General features: G+C 47.8%; 1 protein-coding gene across 2 annotated transcripts in view; it reads right to left on the bottom strand.

Moving 5' to 3' along the window:
* SYNC (syncoilin, intermediate filament protein) overlaps positions 1-20,463 on the bottom strand; it is a 240,937-nt gene that overhangs the window by 10,405 nt on the left and 210,069 nt on the right. For both annotated transcript variants that reach the window (XM_069622460.1, XM_069622459.1), the window contains exon 3: positions 11,506-11,630. In XM_069622460.1, the coding sequence (XP_069478561.1) occupies positions 11,506-11,630 (125 nt within the window). The remainder of the gene's footprint in view (positions 1-11,505; positions 11,631-20,463) is intronic.

The following is a 20,463-nucleotide window of genomic DNA, read 5'->3' as shown; positions in this document are numbered from 1 at the left end:
ATTTGCTGGGGTTAAATTTGTTGAAGAAACTGAATGTAGTAATTCATTGTTCCTCTGACGGAGTGCGACTGACGGTTTCACCACAGCAACTTCCCAATTCTCAGTTTTTGACTCGACCATTGCCTCCTGAGTTTAGTGTTGTTCCGGAATGTTTGTGGGCGGTTGACGATATTGATGTCGGGGTGCTACAGATCAAACCCGTTAAAATAGTTTTGAAACATGGAGTTAAACTACCACGCATTCCGCAATATAAAATATCAGTTGAGGGCGAACGTGCTTTGAAGTGCATTGTCTCCGATTTTGTGCATCGAGGAGTGATTGAAGAGATTGCAGGTAGTTTATGTAACAGCCCGATTTTGCCTGTATACAAGAAAGGCGACAATGCAATCCCATACCGTTTCATAATTGATCTACGTGCTATTAACAAAGTTGTCGCCCCACAATTTCCAATTGTGCCTGATGTAACAACGATACTAACAATGATCCCTGCTACAGCTACGCACTTTAGTGTTGTGGATCTAAAGAATGCTTTCTTTAGTATTCCTATACACAAGGAGAGTAGATATGTTTGCGTTCACTTTGGGGGGACGTTCGTTCACATTTACTCGTGCACCTCAAGGGTATACTGAAAGTCCAAGCATTTATAGTAGGGCTTTGAAAGAGCAGCTTGATACCCTTGAATTGCCACCTACTTGTACATTGCTTCAGTAGGTCGATGACTTACTTTTAGCTGCAGATTCTGAAAGTGCTTGTAAAGAAGGCACTGTATTGTTGCTTATTCATCTGGCTGAAAACGGTCATAAAGCTTCGCTCAAAAAATGTCAATATTGTTGTCAGGAGGTCGCCTGTTTAGGCTACCTCCTGTCAAAGGAGGGGAGAAGATTGACACCTGAAAGAATAAAACACATTTCTGGCATGTCTGTTCCAAATACACAGAAGGAAGTCAGAGCCTTAATAGGTATGGCTTCTTACTGTAGGTTGTGGATCCCGAACTTCTCACTAGTGATAAAACCGATGTTGGCTTTGACAAAGAAGGGCATTTCTTCGCCGCTGCCATGGAAATCGGAACATCAACGATCATTTGAGCTTCTCAAAACTGCGTTATGCTCTGCACCGGTTCTGGGTACTCCAAATTATGACAAGGCCTTTGTGTTGTTTGTGCATGAATGTGATGGATGTGCTTTGGCTGTGTTAACACAGGAACACGGAGGGAAGAATAGGCCGTGCGGCTACTACTCTTCCGCCCTTGATCCTGTCGCATGCGCTTTGCCAAGATGTTTGCGAGCTGTCTCTGCTGCTGCCGCGTCTGTAAAACAGAGTGAGGGATTGGTCCTAGGCCATGATTTAATTTTGATGGTACTTCACTCTGTAGATGTCCTATTGAATAAAACCCAAACGCAACACCTCACCTCTGCACGGCTGACAAGGTATGAATTAATTCTGTTTGCCCCTCACATTCAAATTAAGAGGTGTTGTGTTCTTAATCCGGCTGAACTCCTACCTCTCCCGCAAAATACTGTTTGCGGTGACGAAGAATTACATGACTGCCTGTATACTACTGAGCAGGAAACGAAGGGCAGGATAGACCTTATAGATACTCCTTTGGGCAATGCGGAAGGGGAGCTGTTTTGTGATGGCTCCTGCTTTAAACTCCCAGATGGTACATCTACAGCTGCCTACGCAGTTACTACGTTGAGTATGGTTGTTGAAACGAAGAGAATTCCGCATAACTCCGCGCAGGCCGCAGAGATTATAGCGTTGACCCGAGCTTGTGAACTCTCCGAAGGGCATACAGTAAACATATATACTGATAGCCAGTACGCCTTTGGGGTGGCTCACAACTTTGGGAGGCTCTGGTCGGAAAGAGGGTTCCTAACCTCACATGGGACCAAGATTCAGCATGGTCCCCTGATAGTGCAATTGCTCTCGGCACTCTCACTCCCTAGGCAGTTAGCGATCATGAAATGTGCAGCACATCGTAAGGTCATAGATGATGTGGGAAAAGGGAACGCTTTTGCTGACCAGATAGCCAGGCAAACGGCCACAGACCTTAGCGCAGACATGTATGCTCTAAAGGAAACAAAAGATGCCTATGTAATGGATGAGGGTATTGGGTCTGTGCGAGATATCCAAACTGATGCCACAATAGAAGAATCTAAAAGGTGGGCCGAAGGGATGGGGAAACTGGAGGCCGATGGGTGTTGGGTGGATACATCTGAAGGGAAATGGTTGCTACCTGATTCATATGTGCTGGCAATGGTTACGATGGCACACAGTCCTACGCATGTGTGTGCTCAACAGATCACGAAAATGTTAGAACAAGTCTGGGTGAATGATAAAATTTTGAAGATAGATTGCACAGCGACATGTTCAGAATTGTATGATTTGCTTACAGCACAATGTGGGGAAGGGGACAGTAACTCAAAGGGGTAGCTTTGGGCCCCCTTCTGTTCCCTTCGAGGTCATCCACTTTGATTTTATTGAGATGGAACGGTGTAACAATCTAAAATATGTTCTTGTGATTATTTGTGCCTTTAGTAAATGGGTTGAGGCTTTCCCTGTTAAGGATGCTACTGCCATGACCACTGCAAAGACTATGGTAAAGGAATTCTTTCCACGATTTGGGCTACCTAGGGTATTTTGGTCGGACAACGGTCCCCATTTCGTTGCAGCAGTAATTTTGCAGATATGCACAGCGTTACACATTGAAAAGCGATTTCACTCGGCTAGACATCCTCAAAGTGCTGGGTTGGTAGAGAGACATAACGGTATCCTAAAGAATAAGCTTGCAAAAACATGTGCCGGCACCAAACTGAAATGGCCAGATGCCTTACCTATTGTATTGTTAGCCATGCGTACCACATCTCAAACTAAGACTGGGCTCTCTCCATTTGAGGTAGTGATGGGGAGACCTGCTAACATTTGGGGCCTTCCGAAGCCCAAAACTCGGAGGGAGGTCGAAAATGTATTGCTTGTAGACTACTGTAACCAGTTGACTAAAAATATGTATCTCATTTATCATCAGGTCCAATCAGCTTTACCTGTACGGTTTACGGGGCCAGGACACAACATTCAGCCTGGAAATTGGGTCCTAGTGAAGGCCTACGAAAGGTCTTCCTGTCTCGCGCCTCGCTGGCGGGGACCCTATCAGCTGCTGTTGGTCACCCAGACAGCAGTGCGGGTGGCTGGAAAGAAGCATTGTATCCACGCGACGCATATCAAGAAACTTCCTCACCCGACACCACACGTTACAGAAGAAGCAGAACCCCTCGCTGATGCTACAATCTCTGATCCTGGATTTGCAAACAGCGCTGTGAGTGTGTCGGAGAATTTCTCTGAGCCCGTGGAGCTTGGGGAGCAGTCCATTTCGTCTCCGCACTCTTTGAAAAGGTCTTTTCCGGAAAACACTGTTTCAAGTTCTGCGACTTCCGTTGCCTCTGATACGTTGCTTCCCTCAGAAAGTGACGTTACCCCATTTCCGGATCAAAAAGTACTGGGTACCACCAGGTACGACCTTCGACGAAGAAAATAGAACTACGGCACGGGTTTTTCCTGTGCATCTGGAAAGAAAGTTATTGAGAGTTTTTCTCTTGCAAAAGGAAGTTTTTTGAAAAAAAAGGAAAAAAGGGATTCTGCTGGCTAGGGTTGGGGAAGGACTAAGAAGTCGCGCGACCGTAGCGTCGCAAGCAACGAACATTGGGGTCGTCGATTGAGAAACTACGATGCCTGCCACCTCCATCGCTGCTGCTCGCATTGGACTTGTAAATAAGGGGGTGACGAACTCGGACAACGAACAATGTGCCTGGGCCCCGAAAACGTATTGCTGTGTTGTGTTAATAATAATTGGAATTTGTATAGTTACTGCTGTGGGACTTTGGTACTTCGAAGAAATTTACCCTCTAAAACCTCTACTGCCAATTGAGATTGTACCTACTGCTTTGACTCCCTCTGTACACCTTCATACTTTGTCACCTAGAGACTCCCAGCATAGACGAAAGTACCATAATAACACTTTAATGATAATAATGAATTCAACGCATGCCATTTTAAATAAGAGTAATTGCTGGATTTGCACCCATTTACCGCAACATGGGAAGAAGGGGCTAGGATGGTATATTCACCCTTTACCTTTAACGACTGCTTGCTGTGCCTCTCTTAGAGCACTATTCTTTGGCCTTTGGAATGATAGCATCTCAGGGAACTTTGATGGAACTAATTTAAATGATTTTGAGAAATGTGAATTGACTCCCCTGGGATGCTCGCTTTTTGCAAATAGAAGTAAACCTAATGTTGCTTCTATTAGGCCATCTGATAAACTATCTCTTCCTTTTCAAACTCTAATTTCCTTTAAAATGGCTCTGATAGGCAATAAGGACGCTGTGCCTCCTTCCCACTCTATTAATCATAGCCCCGATTCAGTCCCCTTTTGTGTACAAAGAAATGGCACTCGGTCAATGGGAAACTTTGAAGGTTGTGTGAACATTGTAAATTTGACCGGGGAGAACAGGCCTCTGTATGTGGGGGGGCCTGTCTATTTCGTTTGTGGTAGTACAGCATTTCCCTGATTGCCCAAGGATTGGCAGGGAACCTGTTATTTGGGAATCCTGTTACCTGGGGTATTTATAGCTAGTATTCTTATATTCTTATAGCTCAATTCTTGGTTCACCCCCAAACTAAAAACACTCCGCAAATCCAAAAGACAAGCTGAATTAGCATGGAAACAGTCACCATCCACTATTAATAAGACATCTTACGCACTGGCATCGAACATCTATAAATCAGCCATCATCCAGTCTAAAAAAAACATGTACAATGATAGAATCAGCAACGCCAAATCTAATACCAAAGAGCTCTTCAATATCCTGAGAGAACTCGAATCACCCTCCCCCACTCCAGACACTTGTAACAAAGACATCCACTGGTGCACGAGCATCCAGGAAGCACTCCTAGGCAAAATTGCCACACTACAAGCCAAAATCCTGACAAAGAAAGAAAGCCTCACCCTCACTGATAACATCACCCCCTCTACACACACCCACACCACCCCCCAAAATGATGACAATAACCTCTTTGAGTTTTCCACCATAACCATCAAAGAGGTTGAAGAAATAATCTACTCTCTTAAACCGTCCAAATGCCAAGGCGATACCTGCCCAGCCCCAGTCATTAAAGATGCAGCCAAACAACTTGCCCCCTTCATCACTTCCCTCATCAACTCATCTTTCACCTCCAACATAGTGCCCAACAACCTCAAGGACTCCTGGGTTCTTCCTTTACTTAAGAAGCCCACCCTTGACCCTAATGTCCCCACCAACTACAGACCCATTACGACCGTACCCTTCCTACTAAAAATCCTCGACAGAGCTGCCTATCTTCAGATACAGAACCACCTTGAGAAAAATAACTTACTAGGACTCAGACAATCAGGATTCCGCCCCAAACACGGCACTGAGACCGCCTTGATTGACCTTAAGATACAGATGGACAACATTAAAGACAATGGTAAACTAGCCATCCTTCTCCTTCTTGACTTATCGGCCGCCTTCGACCTGGTCAACCACGACATCCTCTGCAAACATCTATCCTCAGCAGCCAAATTTTCAGATAACGCCAACGCATGGATCCATTCCTTCCTTAACAACAGATCCATGAGAGTCTACGCACCCACAGCCTCTGCCATCCCAGCCCCAGTCACTTGCGGTGTCCCCCAGGGCTCCTGCGTCTCCCCCACTCTATATAATGTGTTCACGAAACCCCTCTTTGACATATTGGACCGCTTGGGTGTCATCTACACCAACTACGCAGATGACACCCAAATACTGATCCCTTTAACAGGCGACTACTCCACCGACCTCACTGCTCTCAACAACATTTATTCCATTATCCAAGAATGGATGGCCAAGCATGGCCTATGCCTCAATGACGACAAGACCGAACTTCTTCTCCTAGGTTCCCAACCCAGACTTAATAAACTCGACAAACTCTATCAAGCATTCACTATAGACGGCAATAACATCATCGTCTCTAACAGCGTCAAAACCCTAGGAATCTACCTCGACTCCTCCCTCACACTGACAAGACAGATCAATTCCATATCATCAGCCACTGCTTACACCTGTAAACTCATCAATGCCAGCAGACCTTTCCTCTCACCATCCAACTGCATCACCTTAGCCAGAGCGCTAGTCCTTTCCAAAGTTGACTACTGCAATGCGTTATACTTGGGAACCAGTCAGAAAAACATCAACAAACTACAAGTCATACAAAACAATGCCTTGCGAGCAGCCCTGAACATACCCAAACATGAACACATTTCGGACGCCAGACGCACCTGCCATTGGCTATCCATACCACAAAGAATTGAATATAAAACCATCTCACTCACACACAAATGCCTAGCTAACCAAGCACCCAGATACCTATCCGACAATCTCAATCACCACACCCCAGCGCGCCCTACCAGATCAGCTCAAACACATTGCTTAAATATCCCAAGATTTAAGCTCCAAAAAGCAGGTGGCTCCAGCTTCCCCGTGCTTGCCTCCAAACTTTGGAATTCACTTCCACTCGAGCTGAGATCAGAACCTTCCTTTCACAGATTTAGACACAACACCAAAATCTGGCTTCTATCCAAAGAAACGTAAACTGCCTAGCCCTACCTTACTAGCATGCACCAAGACTGTAAATTTGTAAATATGTAATCGGTTTGTACATTTCTGTTGTATTACTCTTGCTGTATTCATCGCAAGCGCCTGGATGCCCTAGGGCCAGGCGGCGCTATACAAATAATAAACTAAACTAAACTAAACTAGTACATTGGAAGTTTCTAAGGCTCTCCCACGGCGGGACGAGAACGGAGATACCCCTGGGCAAGTATTGGGAGATATAGCAAAATCAGTTGTGCCATTTTGGGGACAGATAGCAAATTCTGAAAATATTAGGGGGCTAGCAAGGGTACTGGAGAGAACCATCAATCGGACCACGGATATACTCTACAATATGACACTAGAACAGAAAGCAATAAGATTGGTAGCACTCCAAAATCGGATGGCATTAGATGTCATCCTGGCAGAACGTGGTGGAGTATGCAAATTAGTGGGGTCCGCTTGCTGTGTTTTCGTACCAGATTCCTCACCGACAATTTTCAAAGCAATTCAGAACTTGCACATCCTTAGTTCAGAAGTGCATGTTCCTGTGGGAGATTGGAGTATTAGTGCTTGGTTCTGGGATTCTCTACGATCCTGGGGTTGGAAGGTGCTTTCTGTTATACTGGTTATTTTGGGAATCCTGCTATTCCTTTGCTGCTGTTTCCAATGTCTACCTAGTATATGTGCAATTCTAGGGGGATGTTGTGCTCAAGCAGTGAGCACAATAGGGCACAAAATGTATGCCCCAGATACAGCATCTAAAGAGTTTGTGTTACAAGAGGTTCTGATGAACGACCTAATGGCTATAGATATTACAGATAGTGATTCAGGATGTATGAACGACAATGCATGGAGTTATTTACAAAGATATTAGAAATGATATTAGCACTTGGCATAGGCCAAAAGGAGGGTTTGTCGGAATTGAAACAATATTATGCCTCCTATCGCACCAATTGTATGTATATTGGCCTACGCCAAGTTGTCTAAACATCATATGCGAACAAACTCCACGGCAAGGTCTTGACCTTAGAGAAAGTAATGTAAGTCGCCATCTTGGATTAAGCCGCCATTTTAGGTTCTCTTGTTATATGGAAGTCACCCTGAACATCAAAATGGAGGCCGAATGACATTCGGAGTAAGATTCTGGCCGTTGTGACCTCCGTACACATGAATAATTAATATGCCTGCAGGCCACTTGTCGGGGTCGCGAACTGAGACCTTGTCCTACCGTTGACCAATATGTAAATGTACAACTATATCAGTGAAACTAATCGAAATGCATATATTACAGGATTGACCTGGCAAGGAACCCATAGGCCCGGCTCATAGAATGGTTAACCCACGAGAGGGTTGGCTAAGGGCTGGACAAACTGTATAAAAGACCCAGGTATTTCAATGTGCGGTCTCTCTCACTAACACATCAAACCCTCGTTGAAGTTCTTTATGTTACTCTGAGAGCCGAATAGCTATCCGTTTGTCAATTGACTTGGTAACTGTTGTAGCTTTTAAATAAAGCATTTGTATGTTCTTTGTAACCTGTGTTGGTGTGTTTCTTTCTGGGCTTCCCGGCCTCATATTATTTTTCTGTTTCCACAGTACGACTACCAGTCTGGCGGCTGAGGGTGAGAAGCCTTTCAGAACCCACTCCGAGGTTGTAACACAGGGGGTGAGGGGGCCCTTCCACTTCCAGCCCGCTGGCTGAGGGTCCCAGGCCTACCGGAGCCCTCTCCGAGATCGGCGCTTCTGCTTCAGGATTGAGGCACAAACCGTCCTCACCTATGTCCGACATAGCTCGGGGTTCAGTGCCGTCGCGCCCTCCCTCACAGGGCGCAGCGCAGGCTCCCAATATGGCAGATAGGCACATGACTGAGTCTGTATGGTCGGTGGCCATTTTGGATTCCAACGTTCGGCCTCCTACGGTCCCATCGCCATCAGAATGGGCAGCACAGCGGGGTTCCAGCCCTCTTCCTTTGGGGAGTGGTCGGGCCCCAAGGTGGTCCCCACATGGTTCTATCTATGCTACCCAACCATACGCATACCCTTCACAGGTTCCTCGGCACTTCGAGCAGGACAAGAGGCCCAGTGCATCAGAGGGCTGTGCTCCATCACGACTCGGCCGCCTGTGTGGATCGTTTTTTCGAGCGCTTGCTCTTGCTGATGTGCTCTCCGCAGATGGTGGGGTTCCTCAAGGATCTCATTAAGGAGGTGGTGCCCACATGGCCCTCCCCCTTTGGGCCCCCCTCCCATCCTGCTGGGGGGTCCTGGTTCCACAACCTGTCATAGCTCTGGTCCGGATCCCTCCTCCTCCAACTCCTCAGGCTCTAGCAGCCCCTCCGCCTCTTCCACCTCCTCCACCCCTTCGCAGACACTGGTTGTTCTGCTGCCTTCTCCAGTGGCAGACCCTGGGAGGGTCCCATCTGCCTCTGCCTCAGCAGGACCTGGTCTCCCAGACCCCCCTCCAACCTCCCCGCCTGACAGAATAGGGGCTGGGGGGTGGAGGATGACGACGCACAGGATGAGGAGTGGTTCGTCAAGGCGTTTCACAATCCGCTTCAGGGACTAGCAGAGTTCCTAGGGGTGCCCAACCTGGAGCAGGCCCCCCAGGCATTCTGGTGGAAGTTCTGGCTTTGCAAGCCAAGACACGCTCAGACATTCCCTAACAAAAGGATATGCGCTCTGTGGCTAAGAGGATTTGGGAGAAACCATGTTCCAGCGCCCAGATTAACAAGATGGATGGCCATTTTCGGATCCTGGATGGGGAGCTTGTCCTACTGATGTCACGCCCTCAACCACATTCTTAAGTCGTGGCTCCTTTTTACTCAGTCTTCCTCTTTTGGAAAAGTCACCTCAATGCCAGCAATCGTCTATGCCAGGCCAACACTGACTCCATCCTCGCGGTGGCAAACCAGACGTTATGGCTCAAGTTGGTGGAATTCCTTCCTCGCTCCCTGTGGAGCATCAGGCCTCCTTCAAAGCGGGCCTAGCGGAGACGAGCATGGTTTTGCATGGTTGTGCATGTTCTGATGGAGTCTACGGTCTTCCATATCGACACAGCCAGCAGGGGCCTCTGCTTGAGTGTCGAGATGAGGCGGACTGCATGGCATTATAGATCTTCTATTGGTTGTACTGAGTTTGGATAAGAGGGGTCATGTAGCCATTCCAGCAGATCTAAAGGGGAGCCAAGTATCATGTGTATCCATGGAGAAGGACGATCTGTGGAAGCGTCCCGAAAAGGCCTGGTGACCAACTCTTGCTGCAGTCCTGTGATGCTCTGCATGGCTACAGAGGATGTTGCAGTAGTCCAGCCTAGAGAGAACCAGAGCTCTGGAGACAATGAGCTTCTGGGGGAAGGAGAGGAAAGGAAGAATACCTCTGAGGAGGTGCAGCTGGTAGTGTGACTTTTTAGAGACATCAGAGAGGTGAGGAGAGAAGGAGAGAGTGGAGTCGAAGATGACACCGAGGTTTTTGGCCTCACAAGTGGGAGAAGAAAGAGGGCCAAGAGAGGCCGGCCAGAGAGCAACAGGAAACGAGGTAGCAGGTGTGCCGATGAGGAGAATATCAGTCTTACTGGCATTGAGGCAGAGAGGTATATGTTTTATAGTAGTGGTATTGTGTGATAGCATTGCCTGTTCCATTCATTTTCCTGGTGTTTTGGGGCCTATCATAAATGGAGTATTTTTGATACTTACTAAGTGTAATCCTTGTGCATTTCACTGTGTGGACTCATTGTGGACCGCTGACCACCCTCCCCTCTCCTGAAACTTAGCCTTGACCACTGCCATGTTACCTTGATTGGTTTGGCTACACTCCCAGAAGTGCTCCTTGTACACTAGAAGTAGGGTGGCCTCCTAATCACCTGTCCACCAGGCCAGAGTTTAGAAATCCATTCTACCTGCGTCTCAGGACACCGTAGAGTTTGTTTCTTTACGCAATTTGTCTGAGTTTTGGGCATGGCAGAACTGATCTCATTGTGGCTTCTGCTAGCTTCGATTTCAATCCCAATTCTACATATTTGTGAAATACTGGCCTTTTTCGCTGGCAGAGTACCGCTTGCAGTATATGGGTGGTGATATGTTTTACCACCTCATTTTCCTGGGACTGTTCTTGGGAATGCCAACGTGGGCCGCTGTTGCATCTATTATGTTCCCTTTGCACTTTTGTTTGCATGCAGCCCAGAGGGCTTGAAGGCGTGGGAGGAATTGTGTCGCCAGTTCCTTTAAGAATCATGAAGGCCATTGGCTCATCTTTAAGTTCTGACTAGAACCAGGGTGCAGACTTCTGATGTGTCTCCCTTTCAAGGCAAGTGCGCAAGTTCCCCAATGTTATGATAAACAGTGTTTAGATAGTTGGACATAAACATGTGTAACCTTATTCTATGCATTGGGGCACAATCTGGATGTCACCTGGTCACTTAAGTAGGGTCATGGAAATGCTTCTAATCAAAGACTTTGGTCCGGGACCTTTTATTTTAAGTTTATTGTAGTTGGATTAAGACATTATCTGCCCTCCCTGGATACTCCGCCTCTAGAATACCCTTCCGCCTCTAGAATACCCTTCCTACCCCCACTTAAGTATACCCTCCCAGGACACTGTGCCTCTGGTAGGTGCTTCTTGCCCTCTCTGGATTACCTGCCCTTAACGCCCCTTCCCCCTGTATGTCCTCCTTACCCCCTTGGTACCCTGCACCCCCTGCACTGCCCTCTGTGCTCTTCATGCCGTGACTCATTTTATGTCCTCTGTACCCTGGATACTGCCCCCTGGATACCCACCCCCTTCCTCCCTTCCCCTCAGAGTATGCCCCCTCGGCTGGGTAACCCCTCACTTATTAGGAGGAACCATAAAGAGCCGTGTTATGTACTTATAAATGGCGAGTTCGTGTGCGAGGCTGGTCCGCAACTCTTCTAGCTCGTGATTCCTTCGTTGCTGGAGCTGCACCTCAATCTTCATTTCACGGATATTGGTTTCCAACTCGTCTACCTTTGTCTGTGGACAAAAAAAATATATAGGTTAAATAGTAAAACATATTGGGCCATGTGGCCTATGAGGGCAGGAATGGCAGCGATTCACAGACTGGGTGCAAGTGGTGCTTTATCTGTGGTAAGTCAATTACCTGCGGGTACCCTGACTTTCATGGGACAGACCTTGCCTGTGGGTATGTCCTGGAGCCCCCAAATAGAACTGATAAATTGGACTTTTCTGACAGATTGCTCAGCTAGAAAGAGAACGTGCATTTTTAAGTCTGCTTGAAAAGCTGGGAATGTGGATAGGGTCTACAGTGTTACAGCTGATCTTGAAAAGCATGGGGGCAGATGTGCTGAAATCAAAGCCTGCGGGAAATGGGTCTACAGTGTTACAGCCACTCTTGAAAAGCATGGGGGCAGATGCGCTGAAATCAAAGACTGCGGGAAATGGGTCTACAGTGTTACAGCCACTCTTGAAGAGCATGGGGGCAGATGCGCTGAAATCAAAGACTGCGGGAAATGGGTCTACAGTGTTACAGCCACTCTTGAAGAGCATGGGGGCAGATGCGCTGAAATCAAAGACTGCGGGAAATGGGTCTACAGTGTTACAGCCACTCTTGAAGAGCATGGGGGCAGATGCGCTGAAATCAAAGACTGCGGGAAATGGGTCTACAGTGTTACAGCCACTCTTGAAGAGCATGGGGGCAGATGCGCTGAAATCAAAGACTGCGGGAAATGGGTCTACAGTGTTACAGCCACTCTTGAAGAGCATGGGGGCAGATGCGCTGAAATCAAAGACTGCGGGAAATGGGTCTACAGTGTTACAGCCACTCTTGAAGAGCATGGGGGCAGATGCGCTGAAATCAAAGACTGCGGGAAATGGGAATGGCGTCTACAGTGTTACAGCTGATCTTGAAAAGCATGGGGGCAGATGTGCTGAAATCAAAGCCTGCGGGAAATGGGAATGGCGTTTACGGTGTTACAGTCACTCTTGAAAAGCATGGGGGCAGATGTGCTGACATCAGACTGCGGGAAATGGGAATTGGGTCTACAGTGTTACAGCCACTCTTGAAAAGCATGGGGGCAGATGTGCTGACATCAGACTGCGGGAAATGGGAATTGGGTCTACAGTGTTACAGCCACTCTTGAAAAGCATGGGGGCAGATGTGCTGACATCAGACTGCGGGAAATGGGAATTGGGTCTACAGTGTTACAGCCACTTAGCAAATATGCCATTGATGTCTGAAGATGCAATTGGCCCCGGTTTGGGTACCCAAACACAAGCATGTCAGGGAAGGACCGATCGTAGAGGTACTTTCTTATATTGAAAGAGTTGCGTTTGATGTTTCCTTCCCTGCAATACCTACAGCCACTTAGTAATGGTGCTTTTGTTTCACATGGTCCAGTGTGGCTCTCTCCAGGCAGGGGGACTTTGACCTCCAACACCCTTTTGGAAGGTGTAGTTTTCCCTCCGTCTTCTTATAAAGATCTGCTGAGGAGCAAGGCCAGGCTGGTCTTTGGGGTCTCTCACCAGCATTTAGGGAAGTGAGGTCTTCTGGGATAGCACTAGTGCTTCTAGAACATGCGTGAAGCGATCCAATCCCTTAGACTTCCAACATGTGCTCACCCCAGTGGCCCAAACACAATTATTTTAGCAGGTTCCCCCCAGTGTGAGACTCCATAACGCCTCTGAATTCCCTTCCGAAAAGAGAAGTGAAAACGAGCGCCATCAGGCCTTCCAAGCTAATGCAATTTAAATATTCTTTGCGAAAAAGCGATTAAAGTAAGGTGCACCGCTATGAAAAAGGAGCAAAGTGTTAAAAAAGAGACCAAGATAATGTGACGGCAAACAAGTGAATGTGTGGGAAATAAATTCAATGAACAAGCGAAAGAAGGAAACAGGTTAATGTAAATTGCACAATATGTGTGTGAGCTCTGTTTTAACTACAAGACATTCGGGCACAATGTCACTAGATGCAATGTTTCCCTTTAGGTGAATACATGCAGAATGTGTCATGTGGCTAGGCTCGGGATCACCTGAAGAAAGCCAAGTGCATTGTTCATAATTCCCTTTTCAGGGGTCAATACCTTTTCTTTTCATGCAGATGCATTTATTTATTCGGGTTGTGGGTCTGTTTAGAGCCCTATGCTGTGCCTGCTGATTGCACTGTGCAAGTAGAATCTAACTTGTAGGTTCCTCCTTTCAGGGGCGCGGGGGGAGTGCAGGGGGACAGTTGTTTAAAGAAGAACTCAAGGGAATAATGTTCTTTTTGAAAACCACTTCAGAGAGCAGCCATTGTATGTAATACATAACGTTACTGGTAGGTAATGGTCTTTCTGGTGTTTGTATCTGTTTAGGGCTATGCATAGTTCGCCATCCAGTGGGTGATTTGGAGTATTGCAAGTTGTTTACTGTAAAATAAAAGATACCTGTCAACGGGTGAGTTCCTTTCCTACTATACCTTGCCCACATTTATGGCAGTGGTATGCAAAGAATTTGTTTCCAGCCCCATTCCTGCACAATCCAGAACTGCTTATATTTTCTATTAATGGCAGTCGGTGTTCTCCTGTCTTAGAGACTTGCGCCGTTGTTGACATATTTGACATAAGTGGGGCGGGGGCAGTGCAACAGTTTGAAGACCACTGATTTAGGGGTAGCCTCAAAGCCCTCAAATTTGTTTTGTGTTGCTTCAGCTACAGGAATTGAGGGGCAGAAAGAAACCTGCCAGCTGATATGGGGACCATTGCAGACATCCATCATGTGTGCACCCATTGTATGCCATTGGCATATGGAACTGTGTAAAGCCTGCCTATGGTTTAGACCCAATCCTAGAGCAGAGGGCAATAATGCGGGGCGGTTTGTACTGTGGGGGCTGCAGGGGATATCAAGTGGTCGGGAGACAGGAAAGTACCAAACCAAGAAGACGCTGAATCGGACCAGACTCTCAAGTTAGAGGGCACCCAAAGATCCAGATCACAGAGAAGCTGCCAAATTCACACTGAAGGGTAGCAAGCAGGGCAGTGTGCAGTGCACACATGCAGAGAAGGGCCACAGGAGTGCAGGGGGTACCACCACCTCTATGAAAAAGGGCCACAGGAATGGAGGGGAACACTACCTTTAGGAAAAAGAAGGCCCACGGGAATGGAGGGGAATGCTACCTCTAGGAAGAAGGGCCGCAGGAATGGAGGGGACCATTACCTCTATGAAAAAGGGCCACAGGAGCGGAGGGGAACACTACCTTTAGGAAAAAGAAGGCCCACGGGAATGGAGGGGAATGCTATCTCTAGGAAGAAGGGCCGCAGGAATGGAGGGGACCACTACCTCTATGAAAAAGGGCCACAGGAATGGAGGGGACCACTACCTCTAGGAAAAAGGGCCACAGGAGCGGAGGGGAACACTACCTCTATGAAAAAGGGAAGGCCGCAGCACTGGAGTGGCACACCATCTCTAGGATGAAGGGACCCAGGAATGGAGGGGAATGCTACTTCTAGGAAAAAAGAAGGGCCACAGGAATGGAGGGGAACACTACCTCTAGGAAAAAGGGCTAAAGGAGTGGAGGGGAACACTACCTCTAGGGAAAAGGGCCACAGCAATGCAGGGGAACACTACCTCTAGGAAAAAAGAAGTGCCACAAGAATGGAGGGGAACAGTACCTCTAGGAAAAAGGGCCACATGAGTGGAGGGGAACACTACCTCTAGGTAAAAGAAGGGCCAGAGGAATGGAGGGACCACCACCTCTATGAAAAAGGGCCACAGGAATGGAGGGGAACACTACCTTGAGGAAAAAGAAGGGAGGGCCACAGGAAGGGAGGGGAACACTACTTCTAGGAGAAAGGGTGCTAATTTACACATCAGTGAAGAACCTATGAAAAGCAAGAGCATGCCTGAAACACGCCAGGAAGGCAGTCAGTGCCATCGAATCTGGCCCTGAAACTTCAGCTGCTGAAAAACTTGATATTGGGAAACTAGATGATGGGAAACAGTTAAAAATTATTTCAACGCAAGATTCCCCTATAGATTGCGCATCAGCCTCCATAAAGAGAGACTTTTTGTGTGGACACAATGTTTGTGTATTTTCCTTGGGCCCCGTTTCCAGGGCCCAGATGCATTTAGTTCACCTAGGTCACAGGCTTTGTGTACAACCGGCTCCTCCAGGGGTAGTGCGGCCGAGCTGGAGGCCAACAGCTTGGTAAAAAGGCACTCGAATAGACCCACACTAAAGATGCTCTAAACAATATATTCTTACACAAATGTCATCTTTCCCGTCAAGGGAAAGCGGAAATTTACCAATGGCAAGTGCCTAAAACCTGGGTAGTCCGGTACAGAGCTTTTCAGGGCTAGAGAAACACATTTATGGGTTCCTAACTTTCCAGAAAGTGAAGGAAAATCTAGTTCACTGGAAACCAAAGGGGAGAGTGGTCAAGGCGAGCAGTAAAGCGTGTTGGGTTGTGAAAATCCCTACCAGTTGTGTCCCCATTCTTTCAAGTGGGTTGAAAGGATGGCACACCCTTGGACCCAGAGATGAGGATCTAGAACTGAGCAGCAGGGTGTTCTTTGAGGAGTAGGGGCTTCAGGCCCTTCCTGCAGTGTAGGCTGGAGAGGACCAGCAAAGAGGCGCCTGCTGCAGGTACACATGAAGAAGGGAAGGCCTGGAGCTCCAGGCCGATGCTGCTTAGGTAATCCGCTGTCCATAGCGAATCAGAGGGAAGGAGCATCGCAATCTGCTCTGAGCTTCGCACTCTCATTTCCTGGAGTGCTTGAGAGGCTGCTGCAGAGCGTGGCCCCTTCCTAGAGCAGCAGGCCTTCCATGTGTGCAGGTTTATGTAGTAGCAGCAGGCCATGAGGGGCCGTGGGAGGCCACACCAAGCTACATTGAAACATTTGGCGACCCGGAGGAGTGGTTCAAAAAGGACCCCGCCTAGAGTAACTGGTTCTACAGGGGTAGGTCTTTTGCATAAAGAAAAGCTGCAACCAGCTTTATCTATGGATATCAAGGTGTCCTAAAGAAAGGCCACAACAAAAATACAGAGAACTCCACAGCAGGTAAAAAGAGGACTTTCCACCGAACACAAACCCACGCCATAAGAAGGGGACATATGCCAAACACTCGCTGCAACCGCATGAGCACAGGAGCCCTAACTCATATAGTCAATGTTCACATCCACATTAAAGTATGTGCTTAAAAGGGCCGACAACCATCTATAGGCTGAAAATAAACCTTACAGTTCACTACACAGCCGGGCTGAAGATGCATTATACTTTCCCTGAAAGAGAAGGTCCAATCCACGAACCTATCCCACAGCTTTTATCCTTGTACCTTATTCCACATTCCCTTCACCCCAGCCCCTATCCCACAGCTTTTATCCTTCTACCTTATTCCACATTCCCTTCACCCCAGCCCCTATCCCACAGCTTTTATCCTTGTAGCTTATTCCACATTCCCTTCACCCCAGCCCCTATCCCACAGCTTTTATCCTTCTACCTTATTCCACATTCCCTTCACCGCAGCCCCTATCCCACAGCTTTTATCCTTCTACCTTATTCCACATTCCCTTCACCCCAGCCCCTATCCCACAGCTTTTATCCTTGTAGCTTATTCCACATTCCCTTCACCCCAGCCCCTATCCCACAGCTTTTATCCTTCTACCTTATTCCACATTCCCTTCACCCCAGCCCCTATCCCACAGCTTTTATCCTTCTAGCTTATTCCACATTCCCTTCACCGCAGCCCCTATCCCACAGCTTTTATCCTTGTAGCTTATTCCACATTCCCTTCACCCCAGCCCCTATCCCACAGCTTTTATCCTTGTAGCTTATTCCACATTCCCTTCACCCCAGCCCCTATTCCACAGCTTTTATCCTTGTAGCTTATTCCACATTCCCTTCACCCCAGCCCCTATCCCACAGCTTTTATCCTTCTAGCTTATTCCACATTCCCTTCACCGCAGCCCCTATCCCACAGCTTTTATCCTTGTAGCTTATTCCACATTCCCTTCACCCCAGCCCCTATCCCACAGCTTTTATCCTTCTACCTTATTCCACATTCCCTTCATCCCAGCCCCTATCCCACAGCTTTTATCCTTGTAGCTTATTCCACATTCCCTTCACCCCAGCCCCTATCCCACAGCTTTTATCCTTCTACCTTATTCCACATTCCCTTCACCCCAGCCCCTATCCCACAGCTTTTATCCTTCTAGCTTATTCCACATTCCCTTCACCGCAGCCCCTATCCCACAGCTTTTATCCTTGTAGCTTATTCCACATTCCCTTCACCCCAGCCCCTATCCCACAGCTTTTATCCTTCTACCTTATTCCACATTCCCTTCATCCCAGCCCCTATCCCACAGCTTTTATCCTTGTAGCTTATTCCACATTCCCTTCACCCCAGCCCCTATCCCACAGCTTTTATCCTTCTACCTTATTCCACATTCCCTTCATCCCAGCCCCTATCCCACAGCTTTTATCCTTGTACCTTATTCCACATTCCCTTCACCCCAGCCCCTATCCCACAGCTTTTATCCTTGTAGCTTATTCCACATTCCCTTCACCCCAGCCCCTCTCCCACAGCTTTTATCCTTGTAGCTTATTCCACATTCCTTTCACCCCAGCCCCTATCCCACAGCTTTTATCCTTGTACCTTATTCCACATTCCCTTCACCCCAGCCCCTATCCCACAGCTTTTATCCTTGTACCTTATTCCACATTCCCTTCACCGCAGCCCCCATCCCACAGCTTTTATCCTTCTACCTTATTCCACATTCCCTTCACCCCAGCCCCCATCCCACAGCTTTTATCCTTGTAGCTTATTCCACATTCCCTTCACCCCAGCCCCTATCCCACAGCTTTTATCCTTGTACCTTATTCCACATTCCCTTCACCCCAGCCCCTATCCCACAGCTTTTATCCTTGTACCTTATTCCACATTCCCTTCACCCCAGCCCCTATCCCACAGCTTTTATCCTTGTAGCTTATTCCACATTCCCTTCACCCCAGCCCCTATCCCACAGCTTTTATCCTTGTACCTTATTCCACATTCCTTTCACCCCAGCCCCTATCCCACAGCTTTTATCCTTGTAGCTTATTCCACATTCCCTTCACCCCAGCCCCTATCCCACAGCTTTTATCCTTGTAGCTTATTCCACATTCCCTTCACCCCAGCCCCTATCCCACAGCTTTTATCCTTGTACCTTATTCCACATTCCCTTCACCCCAGCCCCTATCCCACAGCTTTTATCCTTGTACCTTATTCCACATTCCCTTCACCCCAGCCCCTATCCCACAGCTTTTATCCTTGTAGCTTATTCCACATTCCCTTCACCCCAGCCCCTATCCCACAGCTTTTATACTTGTACCTTATTCCACATTCCCTTCACCCCAGCCCCTATCCCACAGCTTTTATCCTTGTACCTTATTCCACATTCCCTTCACCCCAGCCCCTATCCCACAGCTTTTATCCTTGTAGCTTATTCCACATTCCCTTCACCCCAGCCCCTATCCCACAGCTTTTATCCTTGTACCTTATTCCACATTCCCTTCACCCCAGCCCCTATCCCACAGCTTTTATCCTTGTAGCTTATTCCACATTCCCTTCACCCCAGCCCCTATCCCACAGCTTTTATCCTTGTAGCTTATTCCACATTCCCTTCACCGCAGCCCCTATCCCACAGCTTTTATCCTTTTAGCTTATTCCACATTCCCTTCACCCCAGCCCCTATCCCACAGCTTTTATCCTTCTACCTTATTCCACATTCCCTTCATCCCAGCCCCTATCCCACAGCTTTTATCCTTGTAGCTTATTCCACATTCCCTTCACCCCAGCCCCTATCCCACAGCTTTTATCCTTGTACCTTATTCCACATTCCCTTCACCCCAGCCCCTATCCCACAGCTTTTATCCTTGTAGCTTATTCCACATTCCCTTCACCCCAGCCCCTATCCCACAGCTTTTATCCTTCTACCTTATTCCACATTCCCTTCACCCCAGCCCCTATCCCACAGCTTTTATCCTTGTAGCTTATTCCACATTCCCTTCACCCCAGCCCCTATCCCACAGCTTTTATCCTTGTACCTTATTCCACATTCCCTTCACCCCAGCCCCTATCCCACAGCTTTTATCCTTCTACCTTATTCCACATTCCCTTCACCCCAGCCCCTATCCCACAGCTTTTATCCTTGTACCTTATTCCACATTCCCTTCACCCCAGCCCCTATCCCACAGCTTTTATCCTTGTAGCTTATTCCACATTCCCTTCACCCCAGCCCCCATCCCACAGCTTTTATCCTTCTACCTTATTCCACATTCCCTTCACCCCAGCCCCTATCCCACAGCTTTTATTCTTGTAGCTTATTCCACATTCCTTTCACCCCAGCCCCCATCCCACAGCTTTTATCCTTCTACCTTATTCCACATTCCCTTCACCCCAGCCCCTATCCCACAGCTTTTATCCTTGTAGCTTATTCCACATTCCCTTCACCCCAGCCCCTATCCCACAGCTTTTATCCTTGTAGCTTATTCCACATTCCCTTCTCCCCAGCCCCTATCCCACAGCTTTTATGCTTGTAGCTTATTCCACATTCCCTTCACCGCAGCCCCTATCCCACAGCTTTTATCCTTCTACCTTATTCCACATTCCCTTCACCCCAGCCCCTATCCCACAGCTTTTATCCTTGTAGCTTATTCCACATTCCCTTCACCCCAGCCCCTATCCCACAGCTTTTATCCTTGTAGCTTATTCCACATTCCTTTCACCCCAGCACCTATCCCACAGCTTTTATCCTTCTACCTTATTCCACATTCCCTTCACCCCAGCCCCTATCCCACAGCTTTTATCCTTGTAGCTTATTCCACATTCCCT

Source organism: Ambystoma mexicanum, chromosome 11 (genome assembly GCF_040938575.1).
Source record: "Ambystoma mexicanum isolate Mex_15411 chromosome 11, UKY_AmexF1_1, whole genome shotgun sequence".
Taxonomy (NCBI): domain Eukaryota; kingdom Metazoa; phylum Chordata; class Amphibia; order Caudata; family Ambystomatidae; genus Ambystoma; species Ambystoma mexicanum.
Note: the sequence above shows the minus strand (reverse complement) of the source record. Positions and strands in the feature narration are given on the sequence as shown.